Here is a 13629-nt window from a genome sequence, read left to right on the forward strand (position 1 = left end):
TGGGCTAACTGGCAAACCTCTATTGCTATATTGGTTTCCAATTTTCCTTACAGTCATATTTTGGAAAACCTAAATTTTTTTTTTAAATTTACTGCTGCTGTAAATTTCGTATTTTGGAAATTTTTATTATAGTTTTTTGGTATTCTCAAAAGGACAATAACAAGGAATTGCTTTTGAGGCATCCTTATGTAATTATTATATATTACTCCTTAAGGATATCTTGAGTGTCAAATAAACCTCAAGGAACGATTATTAATATAATCCTAAATGATAAAAACAATTTTTCTTGATAATGAACGTAAATTGTATGAGGATTTCCACTATTTGTAGCAATTCATAGTTTGGCAACGGTCTGTTAGCCTTTACATAAATTCACAATAAGAGATTTTGTTTAGTGATATTTCTGGTTTCAATTTTTAAACTGGATTCCCTAATTTAGCTTCCTGTTTTTATTCCTAGTGCCATCTAGTAAAAGGCAGTGCAACTGAAGCTTCTTCAGCATTCGCTATGTGCAGTTTTCGGTTGTGGAATTAATACACCATCCAGTTAAACTTTAGTGTTCAATGAATTTTCTACTGTCAAAATTGCCAAAAAGTTAACCTCAAATAATTACTATCAAAATCTGGTTTTGTGATGCCAAATTTTGTATTAGTTTGTTTACCATATAAATAACAATAAATAATAACGAAAACACGTTGCTTCAGAAGAGTGTGAATTGAAATAGTTCGTTTTTCGTGTGTTTACTTGGTTTGCTCAGAAAATATGTTCATACTGGGGCACTAAACTGTCCAGGCCTAATACTACTAAAGAAAAGAAAACCTGTTGTGATACTGCATTTTCTTAAATGCAGCCGGCTATTATAGTTTAAGTACTTCTTCTCATATAAGATACACTTTTTAAGATTTTCTGTACTCATTTGTTACTGTTGTTAAATATCGAGCCAACATGAATTGTGGAAAATGGTACATCAACATTTTAATCAAATATCCATACCTTGTGTTGGCTATTGTCTCTATCCTATCTAGCATTTGTTTAATTATACCTTTTACAATGAAGAATGTGCAGATGCCAAATTTTCAAGATCCTGAGCTGGTAAGTATTTACATATTTCAGTATTAATGTGGCAGAGATTCTGAACTGGCTGAGAATGTGCCTAGTTCAGAAAACCCTGCCTAGCTATTATAATAGGGAAGTTTTATTATGTTTATAGTTTCTGTAGCAAGTAATTTGAGCTAGTATCCTTGACCCAAAGATTGAGGTTGTGAGTCATAGAACAACTGATAAATGAATTATTAATGTATTTTTATACAGTAAATCAACAATCAAATGTGTAAATATAAGGGTCCTTAGAAAAAAAAAAGGTCCTTTGCTGCAATAATTATGTTGCAATAACATTTTTTTTAAATAATGAAGTACACAGAATTTCTTTACATCAAAACATGTTAATTAAATTACAATTACATATTACTTTATAAAGCAGAATTATTTTAAAGAAAAGTATAAGAAAATATGACTTGTGTTTAATTAAGAACCCACTAAGGACTAGTTGTATGGGTTTAGTAGGTGTTTTCTTTATTTTCATCAACTGATCATTTTCATTATCACTTAACCAATGACTTGACCCTCCAAGATATCAAGTATAAGACAAATATCTTCACAACACTAGCACCATCTTCACTTTGCATTCAAAGCTGCCTAGTACATTGGGCTACTTAATTATCCCTGGTTTTAATTTAAAAAACTGCAGATGGCGCTATTGTTCCCAAAAAAACTTAAGCCAAAAGAATTCCAGGTTTTCATCATGCAGGATTATGTCTGTATTTGAGATAAAACTGAGTATTGCCAGTTGCTCAAAACCTTCAGGGTGTTAACTCATTTTGTTCACTTTTAGCTTGAAATTTAACATGGAACCTTAACATTGCTTTGAAAACTAAGTTAATATATATAATAATTCTTAAAACTTGTCTATGTCATTTTCACTGCGCCTTGGTTTTAGTTCTATTTTCAAGATGAAATTCATTACTAGCTTGAGATTGGAATGGTACTTTCAAATTCCATTATCCTTTGTAAAGATTAAAATGTCAATAATAAGTCCTGTGATCTTTAGTGACAATAAACTCATTAGACCAAACATATACAGGCTTGACTTGACAGAATCTTGGGTTTATATTCTAGATTTGCAAAAATATGTAACTCATGGTAATTAGGAAATTAGGAAAAGCCATTTTACACTGCTGTGTGAGAAAAGTGTCATTGTTTTAAAAATGTTATCTTAATAAACATAATAATCAATGAACTACCATTCAGCTGGTCTCATGGGCTGGCCAAACCCAGTCCAAGTCTCTTTCAGTATTATAATATGTAATAATTGAAATTGAACTTAGATGATGAAATTTCAAAGAATCAATTCCCATGAAAAAACTTTGTGAATTTTTGAAAATGTTGAAATTGGAAAAACAGGGCTAAAATGACCTATTAAAAATTGCAAATCAGTCTCAGGTGACTTTCAAAAATACAAAGAATACATTTCCATTCCATTCCAAAACTGACTGAAAATGAGAGATTGAAAATAGCAAATTTGGTATTAATGACTCTAAAAAATAGAAATAATCAATATCTATGAGAAACACATTTTTGAATTTTTTTAAAAATTTTTAATTCAAAAACAGTCTAAATATAATAGACAACAGAGTTTTGATTTCCATAAAAAACACTTTTTTTTGAAAACTCAAAAACAGTAAAAACGGCAAATTTAAATTTGCAAATTAATCCCAGATGATTCTAAAAATTCCGGAGTATCGATATCCATGAAAAAATCAACACATTTTGGATTTATCAAAAATGTTCAGAATGGAAAATCAGTGCTTATAAAGAAACAAAAATTACAACTTAATCTAAGATGATTCTAAATATTAGATTTCCATAAAAAATAAATTTTTGCATTTTTGAAAATGGAAAAATAGGCCTAAAATGAAAATAAAAAAATTGCAAATTGGTCTCAAACTTAAATGGACTCTAAAAATTTCAAGAACCAATTTCCATAAAAGAAACACACTTTGAAAAATTCTAATAAACCAATTTTCCTAAAAAACTTTTAAATGACAAGAAATTCCAAAGTAAATTTTCTTAAAAAAACAGTTTTTGAACATTTTGAAAATGGAAAAACAGGGTAAAAATATAATCATTATTTTGAACTATCACTTTAAACTAAATTATCTACTAACATAATATTTGTATGGTTTAGGGTTTTGCGACAAGAAACACATTCATTTCAACTCGTTTAGTCACGTGGGAAAACCTGCAACGTGAAATTCGTCCTTCAGGAAATTTGACAAAAAATCCTGGAGAATTCTTGTTAGCTCATCACTACCTAAATGTGTCAAGACAAAGACAAATTACCAAGCCTTACGTGAAACGAAGAGGCGGTAGAAGAAAAAATCCTCGCTTAGAAGGAACAAATTCCAATCATATCCAAAGTGAAGAAGAGGAAAATAATAAAATTATTTATGGAACAGTGTGTAAAATATTTTGTGAATGTTATTTTGAGTTTATGTGTTAACTTTTTAGGTTATTACAAATCCTAAAATTCCTGAAGATGATCTTCAGGTGACAAATAAGTGGCAAGATATACAAAATATGACCAACTTTCATCCAGATGCAGGAAAGATTAGTTATGAGAAGAATTTTTGTGGCCTGCCAGGTCTGTTGCAGTTATTTAACTAATATAATATTCTCTATTAAGTTTTGTATATTTTCAGACAGTAAATATGCTCATATAGTACTTACAGCAGGCAGTGAAGTAAACTTGTTTTCTTGGGAACACTTGAAGACTTTATGCAAATATGAGCATTATATTATGAACTCAAAAGTAGTTGAGGATTTATGTATTTCTAATAATCAAATGCCAGGACAGTGCTGTAGACCTTGGTCAATACCAAACTATATAGCTGCATTTTTTGATAAACATTCATGCTTGAGTATTACTGTAATGTGTTTTGACTAAATTTTGTATATTTTTCAATTGAAACATAATTTTTTTCTTAGGAGGAAGAAGTAAATAAAACTTTCGCACTTATACAGGAATGTGTGAAGTATTTTCATCAAAACTTATTAAATGAAAATTGTGTAGGCAAGAAAAACTGTGATGTTCCTTTGCGGTGTATTAAACATGACACAGTCTTTGTGATCCTTAAGTACTTAAGCAGTAACACGTTCTTTGCCTCAAATGTAAGTACATTTTCATTGTTTTTTTTTAGTCTTTGCGCTTATTGACCATTTACCTCTAAATAATTCCAAAAATATGGTTGTTTTTTGCCTTGTATTGTTTGTTTATATTGTGGCCGTACCTGCGAAATTTTATAGCTACTTTCATTACTCGCGTTTGTATCGTAGAGGAGTGTAAACTTTGCTAATGCATACCCATACGATTAAAATTGGTTCAGCCCTGGTAGCCTGATGTATGTTTTTTTTAATCTCAGTCAATAAGTACAACAGTACCAACATACGGTATAAAAAAGGTGTTGCCTAAAAAATCTTAAATGAATTTTTTTTCGTCAGAACCTGAGCGGAAAGTCGCAAAACCTCCAAGAAACCGTTCTATTCCTTCCCGTTTCTACTGGAGTGGGTAGTTTACCTTTATACCAGCGAATTGAAAAAATGGGGTCAGAATTCGAAGGCCTTTCCATAATAGCAATGGACTTTGGCATAAAGACTTTGATTTTTGATGAAATGCTACTACGGGATACTCGACTGATGATATTGGGAACAGTTTTTGTATTTATATGCGTTTGGATTTATACAACCTCTATTTTTCTAACAGCAATGACAATAATTTCAATATTATTCGTAGTGATTCTTACTTATTTTTTATATGAAGTTGTATATGGAATAGCTTTCTTCCCATTTATGAATATACTTACCGTCGTTATTTGTATAGGTAAGTTTTTATTTATATGTTTAATGTATATATTTTAGTGGTGCGGGTTTTTGCTGGTTATTTCCTTGTTGCCTGCTTAATATTGTTACCCCTCATGTTTTGTCTGTTTTTTTTTAATCTGCATGTATTGTGCCACTTTTCAGTTTTTCTGGTTAGTATTTTTTGTGGGATACTTTTATTCCTTTTCTGCTCTTTTTTCATATAATAGCACATCTAGCACTTTGTAAGTTGGGGCTTTTGCAATACTGTTATTTCACCAATTTGTTTAAATCAGGTATGTACAGTTGCTATTGGGAATCGGTATTTAGGCTTGTACTTTTATTCTAAGTACCCCAATTTTTTAAGGGATTGGAGCCGACAACGCCTTTATTTTATGCAAGTTCTGGGATTTAAACAAAAACCACCAAAGTAACAACAAAGACATAACTAAACTCATGTCGGCGACCTTCCACCATGCACTTAAATCCTTATTCGTTTCGTCTTTGACTACAGCCGTTGCATTTTGGGGGTCTTACGTCAGCGCTCTAATGGCAATTTCCTGCTTTAGGTAATCTTAACAATGTACGTACCACAGTCAAACCTACAAATATTGACTTTTGCAGTATTTTTGCTGGCACTGCAATAATAATAAATTTCTTGCTGACAATTACATGGTTTCCCGCCTGCTTGGCAATTTGGGAGCAGAACTGCTTGAATGGAGAGAGACATCCTTACTACGTAGCTTTGACTAGAATGGTCTGGCTTATAAGATCCAAATTGTCCAGGATGTGCTGCAAGAAATGTGGTAAATAGCTCATAACACAAAATACTATTCACCGTTTTGTATTAATTCTATTCTTGAATGAACTGCATAGAGTAAGTTTTGACATTTGGTGTGTGTCATAAAAAATGCAATTTTTTTATGAAATTATATTGATTGATAGACCTGTAACTGTAACTAAAATCTAAATGTTTTATTTCTGAACCTAAACGCGGAATTGGTTTTACAATTAACTCTTCTTATTTTACAAGCATTTGCAACTGCTATTAAGCTTTCCGAAAGGTGTTCTGGGTCTTGTACATTTTTCGCTGGATAAAAGGCTCATACCATGCTAAACCTTTTACAGGTTGTACTAAGATATGCAAATTTATTATTGTGTAACATTTTTTTTTATGGATCAATTCAAACCACATTGTAACAATCACAACAACTTGAACAATATTTTTTTCAGTATCAAACTGGAATGGATTGGACTCTTACGTAATCGAGGCAGTTATAAAGTTGCGCTACGTTTGGATTTTCGTTTTTACAACTTTAGCAGCCACCAGTTCCTATATAGCCTTTGTTAATCCAGGCTTGCGTTTGCCAACTTCAATGGACTTTCAGCTTTTGTTGTCTAGTCATCCCTTTGAAAAGTATGACTTTGTTTACAAACAGAAATTCCTATTCAATCAAGAAAAGGTAGGTGAAAATTCTTGTTGATTAAGTGTTGAAAATCACTGATTACGGTTAGATTGTGTATTACTAATTTAGCAACAGGTTATTGACATTGGTAGTTTTTGATAAAAAGTGACGTTTCCTCAGGTTTTCAATGTGATTTTGACACTTTATTACTACATTATACAAATTATACTAATCTGACTCATGTACAGAGTGATTATTTATATTTTACTCAATAGCAAAATTCGTAAATTTTGATCTTTTAAAGTATGACAGCATACTTACAATTAGCGAAGCTGCTGTTATTTTTTCTAGATCGGCAGAATCTAATGACAACATTCACATATGCCAATCTCTTAAGTTTTTACAGCTGTCTAAATTTAATTTATCAATTTTCAAAGTTTAAACTACTTTTTGAAGGTCATGTGACTTTTTTGACAAATGTCAACTAGCCTTTAAGCTCAAAATTGTCAACGTCAGGTGACGTGTATTTTGTAATTTCAGCTGTTACAACTGTCTAAACTTGATCTAGCAAATTTTCACAGTTCAAACTATTCTTTATAGTGACGTGACTGTTTTGACAGGTGTCTTCTGACCCGTACTGTGTTGCAAGCTTAAAAATTGGATTATCAAATCGTAGAAACAGTCCATATTCTCAAAGAGACCGAAGCAAACATAAATCGAAGAAAAAACTCGAAGTCTACAGTCTCACCTATATTTTTTATAAAAAAGGGGGTCTTAATGGCTACATGTTTCGCCTAAAAAAGCATCATCAGGCCATGAAAGTGTACAACGGGGACCGAACAATTAAAACTGTCCGCCTTCTAGTGTTTTAATTGTTCGGTCCCCGTTGTACACTTTTATGGCCTGATGATGCCTTTTTAGGCGAAACATGTAGCCATTAAGACCCCCTTTTTATATCAAAAATATAGTTGAGACTGAGCTTTAATGCAAATAACTAAATTTAGTTATTGCTGGGTATTTTAAAGGTTATTGTTCAGGTTCAACAGACAGCATAACCAGTGAGTAACCCAAATCGCATTAATGTAATAGTTATGAATGGTCAAAACTTTTACAACTATTTAAATTTGATTTAGCAAATTGCCACAGTTCAAACTATTTTTCATGGTGACGTTACTGGTTTGACAAGTGTCTATTGCCCCTAACAGTGTTGCAAATTCAAAATTTGGATTATCAAAATCACGTGACATGTCTCTAACATTTCCAACTTTTGCAGCTGTCTAAGGCCAGGTTTACCCAACTTCTTAGTCATAGTCGTAATCGTAAACTTAATTTTTGTCCATTACAAACAACACATAGTAAACAAGTAACCAGGACGATTTGGTTTACTATGTGTTGTTATGGACAAAAATTAAGTTTACCACTATGACTATGAAGTTGGGTAATCCCGGCCTAAAATTAATTTATCAAATTTTCAACGTTGAAACTACATTTTAAAAGGCACGTGACTGATTATATGATAGGTGTCAACTGGTCTTTACAGTTTGCAAGTTCAAAATTGCATAACATCAGGTTTTACGTAAAAAAAATTAAAACCCTATATTTTTCTAAATATATTTCAAATCAGAAAAGCAAAGTGATTTAAACTAAGCTATCAGGACAAGACGGAGTTGGCTATTGAGTAAAATATAAACAATCCCCCTGTACAGTACATAACACTACAAAATTTTCAGGCGGAAATGAACATAGATGAATACCGTATGCCACTTCGTTTCGTATGGGGTGTTCGTCCTGTAGACAACGGTAATCACTTGGATCCAGCAAATTTTGGTAAACTAGAGTTGGATCCCAATTTCGACGTCACTGATCCAGAATCCCAGTTATGGCTTTCGAATTTCTGTAAGTCAGTGAAGCAGCAGCCATTCTACCATCCCACCATGGGTAGTATATCGCTTACTAGTTGTTTTATTGAAACGTTTACAACCAGCATGAGTCGTAGGTGTTTTGATACGTTTACGAAAACAGATAAAAGTCCTTGCTGTAACACGTCGAAGTTTCCTTATAATCGAACAACGTTTACGCATTGTATTAATGAAGAAATGACTGATATTTATCAAGGACCTCCCCAGTATATTTATCCGAAAACGGCTGGGGTGTTCTTTTCGAAGGAACGATTTCCAAAAATAAAAGCTGTGGTTTTGGAGTTTGAAAGCAATGTGACGTTTTCATTATCGTTTAAAAGTATTGATAGATTTTATAAAGAAGTAAACGCATGGACAGATATGCAATTGTCAACTGCTCCGTCCCATTTGAGAAATGGATTTTTTATAAGTGACCTCGGTTTTTACGATCTTCAGCGTGAATTGATTTCAGGTACGAAAATTTCTATTTTTGTATCTATGATTCTTGCTGCTGTAGTTTTGATTTTGTCAACCTTAAATCCCATTCTGACTTTTCTGTCAATTGTTACTATATCTTTTTCTATAATAACTACTTTAGCTAGTTTGGTGTTGTGTGGTTGGTCTCTTAATATACTAGAATCTGTTGCTATTTCTACAAGTATAGGTTTGTCTGTGGATTTCAGCTTACACTATTGTGTGAATTACAAGCTCTGTCCTGCTGAAATTGGAAAAAATTCCAAAGATGCTACTCGTTATGCCCTTAATTGTCTTATGGGCCCCTCTTTTGTTGCGGGCTTAACCACTGCCGGTGCAGGTTTCTTCATGCTATTTTCTCAAGTCCTCCCTTACTTCCAGATTGGTTTGTTTCTAGTTCTTATCATGACAGTCAGTTGGTGCTACGCCACTTTCTTCTTAGGATCCTTGTTATACATTATTGGTCCAACTAGAGGTTTGGACTATTCCTGTTTGCGCAATAAACTTTTTCCTAATAGTGGTAAATCTGTTGAATTCGGAAAGAACGAGGCTGTTGCCAGTACATCCAGTTGCACTGACTTAGAAAAGCTTTCATTCATAACTCAAAGCTCTTCTACCGGAACCAAAAAGAAATCTTCTTATGAAGAACCTTTTGTAAAGTATACTCCTCATCACTCTCAGTTACCCAATCAATCGCCAATTAGTAACGTTACAATTTTAATGAATGACGAAAGAGTTTTAGAGTAGGTAATTAATAGGGACTATCATTTGCCAATGGAAATATCAGTACAATAAACAACGCTATTTTTGTTGACAGAAAATTTTCAGTTTTGATGTAGTGTTGCTAGAACGTGCCAATATTTAACAGGTGTTATGTTAGGTTAGTATAAGTATTTAGATGTTTTAGAGGAAAATATCAATTATGATTGATGTTTTCCAAAAAGTGATATTTGTCTATATGTCTTGCTGGCTGATTTATTTTAATTATTGTTATTGGTAGTTTTTAAGAAAATTTGGGCAATTAAAGCAAGTGCATATTGCATCATCACGACTACTGACAAGTGCTCTACAAGTTCTGTTAAGCAATGGACCACCGCCCTCTGTACAAGAAAGCCTAGAATGTCACTTTTAATGGCGGCGTTAGCGGTTTTCGTTTTGCACACAAACCTATGCAGATGCAGTAGAAAATATGTTTTTTTTTTATTTTTTCGTGTAGTTGATTAGAAGTTGTGAGTGAAAAATCAAAGAACGCTTCATTCCTGATCCAGATATGTATAGATATGGCTTTTTATACCCAATAAAGTCCAGCCAAAGCAAGTTTGGTTAGAACCTTTTGTGGAAAGTACAACAAACTAATGTGAAAACTGCTCAATCAAAGAAAATTTGGAAATCCTTGAAGCTAGGTAAGCAAAACTGGTAAATGGGTTTTATATTATTACCAAGACCTTTCTTTTAAAATGTAAATGTGCCAATAGAACTTCTAAAAGCTGTCCTGTTTTTTCAGAGTAAACCTTTGTTGCTCTCAAAATGCAGGCGGCCTCAAAATGTAACTCACATACCTATGTATGTAAGAGGCAATAAGTTTACTGAATGAGAAAGCATATTATACTTACCACTGAGTATTGTGTTGGAGTAAAATCATTCCAGTTCAAAGCTTTCAACCACTGTTGGGTTCGAGCAGGGTCTTTTGGAAAGTAAAAGACTGACACTTTTGGGCCTTTCACCAAATTGCTTTTACAATTTGGCAAACAACAAGTGGACGGCATATTGTAGAGGCAATAGAATTTAAGTTAAAAAACCAACAACAAATTATAGAACAATGAAGGAACAATAACAATAGTGATAACACAATAAAATGAACACAAACTACACTTTCACTAGAAGAATAAACATATAAACAACAATATATAATAGCAAACAAAAATTACTTTGGTAAGTTATCCCAAGTCTTGACTTTAAACCTTAAAAATTAATTTAATCATCGAAAAACTCAATTTCCACAATACAAACAAATGCAAACTGTCAAACCAGTATTTCGGCCATATTGGAATTTTTGGCATGCACCTTCTTGGCTTTCTTGTACAGAGGGCGGTGAATGGACTCATCCCGCTTAATTAAAACTCTACAGGAGTTTAAAAATTCGTTAATAAATTCAAATCGACAGTTTTGCCGTGAGTGTGGCGTAGACGACTTTCAGCAGTTTTATTGGCTATGGCTGTCTGACGGTATACAGTATCTTCCGATAAGCTGATGTCACGGGTAGACTCCACAGTGCAATGTTGCCAAATAACACGTTTTATAGCACGACACGAAAACTTTCTTAATTCACTCGACAAAGAGTAATTTGATGTCAATTTGACCTAATGTTTGTAGTCTAGTGTTATTGAAAAAAGTGTTATAGAAAATTAAAAAACTGAGACGTTTATAGAAATAAAGACCGCCTTTTATAGTTTCTAATTTGTCAAGATTACTTTGAATATATTAAACTTTACAAACTGGCAACACGAAAAAGCTGATGATAGAAGTTGCACGTGGCAGCTAATTGGTTGAAAACCGTCTACGTCATATCTAGCGGGCGTTTGAAATGTTGCAATAAGATTTGAGTCTTTTTCAAAAGAGGTAGTAGTCCATATTCTTTCAGTGGAGTTGTATGAGTACGAAAGGAAGGGAATGACACGCAGTCGTCTCCACAATACTTTATTTCAACCTTCAAATGGTAAAGTCTGCTCTACTAGTTTCGGACATAAATGGCCATCTTCAGGAGCTCAACTCATAAATCAATACTCCGGCTGTCATTTTACAAGGGGAGAGACAGTGAGACCCATGTTATGAAGAATTAATGAATTACACTACATACTTAATCACAATAAAATTACTTAAACTAGACCCATTTTATCAGGGCTGGGTTGGACCCTATGGGGATAAAATAATAAATTTAAATTTAATCTACAATCCACAGCAGACGATCAGACAGGAAACTAACTACTGTTTCCTGTCTGAATCTGATGATTGATTTATGAGTTGAGCTATTGAAGATGGCCAAATATATGTCCGAAACTAGTAGAGCAGACCTTACCCTTTGAAGGTTGAAATAAAGTATTGTGTGATTCCCTTCCTTTAGTTGAATCTTTTTGTTTAATTTTTGTTATTGTTTGACTTAGGGTGGAATTCAGAGAAGAACTTTAAAAAAAAAAATTTTACACTCATCTCAGACTTAGTATTTTCTTATAATTTACTCAAATTAGGGTTTCTTAAGTCCACCTTACTTTGTGTATTCATTAATTAGTTTCAAAATAACGTTTTTGTTACTAAAAAAGGTACTAAAATGCAACTTTGCCTATTCTATAATTTGTTTTCAAAATCACACTTTTATCTAATTATTATAAATTTAATATGATCATATTCTAAGTTCTAACTAACAAAAGCACTAAAAATTGTCAGAATAAATGACAACATTATCACAGTGACATTGTTTAATGATCCTGAAAACCTGATTTTAAACAATAAAATTTAAATCACAATTTTACTGAAAATTAACAAAAGGGGCATTTAAAGGATACTGAAACTGACGCTTAAAAACGATGAAGTATCACGAAGGTGGTAAAATTGACACTAAATGGAATTTTGCACTATTTTCCGCTAAGTTGAAAATAACATTAACCTAGTTGTCCCAGCACAAAACCACTGACTTTAGGCTCGTTCTTGATACCTAAAAAAACCGGACGTTTTGGTGGAAAATCTACCGTCTGTCTTCAGAGAATCTAAAAAAGAAAAAATATAAATCTCTTTGTGTTCTTTTTTAGATTCTCTGAAGACGGTCTCAACAAACATATAGAACGTATTGATGTAACTTCTTCTTCAACTGAGAATGTTGGTCTTCCAGAAACCAGGAATTTGTGGTTGGATATCGTACAGATATTTCGCAGACATTCTGGAACTAAAGTATAATAAACAATAACAAAATCTTAAATATATATTACTAATTATTTTGCAGATCAGTGAACTATCTGCTCTGCTCATATTTAGCTCATTCGCCACTCACTTGTCATATTAGTATCTCACTCAAAAGCAATTTATTTTTGAATCAGTTTCCTTAAAGTTAGTTGAGTATGAGATAAGTCTCAAACATTTAGGGAGATTTCTGAATAAAAAAATACGTATTTAATATTTCTTTCTATTCAAATATGAAATAAACAGAATGTGGGTCCATTGTCAAAAATTTAAGATTGTTACATTTTCAACTCTACAGGAATTTGTTGTAGTGCTTGCTCAGTTGTCTAATATAACTGTTAATTAATTTGTTATATCCATTAACAGCCAGTAAGAGAACGGATTGGTTGTTGCCACTCCGTATAGTAACGATATAACGGAACAATTCCACTGGACGAATTTCTCGTTGTGTTTGTGTTTAAGTACGAATAGTTGTTTGTTGTCTCTAAGTATGTATGTATACCGATATGTGATGTAAATGAGTGTTTAGATACAACTTAGGTCTCATCGTGATATTATATTCAGTATTTCTAGCGTTTGTTGGATTTTTTTTTATTTTTTAAGGTCAACTCTAGATTATTATTACAAGTGATATTTAGAACTCTGATTAACTGGTACCTACCTACCTATATAGAATTATTTAAGTATACATGTTGATAAATGATTTTAAGAACCTGGAAATCGGTTCTATGTTCCTCACAAAGAATGTGATGTACAGAGTTTAGCTGAAGGAAGCAATTGCATTTTTGTCAAATTTGCTCATTTTAAGTTACACTCTGTATATGGAATAAATTTTTTTAATATCAAATCATTTGTTTTAATGCCTCCATAAATTATTACAATTACAGTTTTAACGGTGTGATCCATATTCGTAGAAAATGTCTACATTTTACAATATCAAGTTACTTTTAACTAGTCTTAGGTACAAATATTAAAATAGGTAATGT

General features: G+C 32.4%; 1 protein-coding gene across 4 annotated transcripts; it reads left to right on the forward strand.

Moving 5' to 3' along the window:
- Positions 1–623: 623 nt before the first annotated feature.
- disp (RND transporter family member dispatched) lies at positions 624–13490 on the forward strand. 4 transcript variants are annotated; one of them, XR_014180823.1, is made up of 11 exons: positions 624–1092; positions 3245–3514; positions 3568–3700; positions 3759–3985; positions 4045–4227; positions 4558–4936; positions 5282–5483; positions 5539–5720; positions 6148–6377; positions 8051–10963; positions 10995–13490. XR_014180823.1 is itself a non-coding variant. In XM_081993511.1 (10 exons), the coding sequence occupies exons 1-10, from the start codon at positions 946–948 to the stop codon at positions 9437–9439; spliced, it is 3342 nt and encodes a 1113-aa protein (XP_081849637.1). In that variant the 5' UTR covers positions 624–945; the 3' UTR covers positions 9440–13490. The 4 variants fall into 4 exon arrangements, 2 of the variants coding, with proteins under 2 accessions (XP_081849637.1, XP_081849638.1); XR_014180822.1 differs by having other exon boundaries at positions 8051–9769; positions 10780–13490; XM_081993511.1 differs by having other exon boundaries at positions 8051–13490.
- The last annotated feature ends 139 nt before the right edge of the window (positions 13491–13629 follow it).

This window comes from Ips typographus, linkage group LG16, assembly GCF_016097725.1.
Source record: "Ips typographus isolate SLU linkage group LG16, UJ_Ityp_2.0, whole genome shotgun sequence".
Taxonomy (NCBI): Eukaryota; Metazoa; Arthropoda; class Insecta; order Coleoptera; family Curculionidae; genus Ips; species Ips typographus.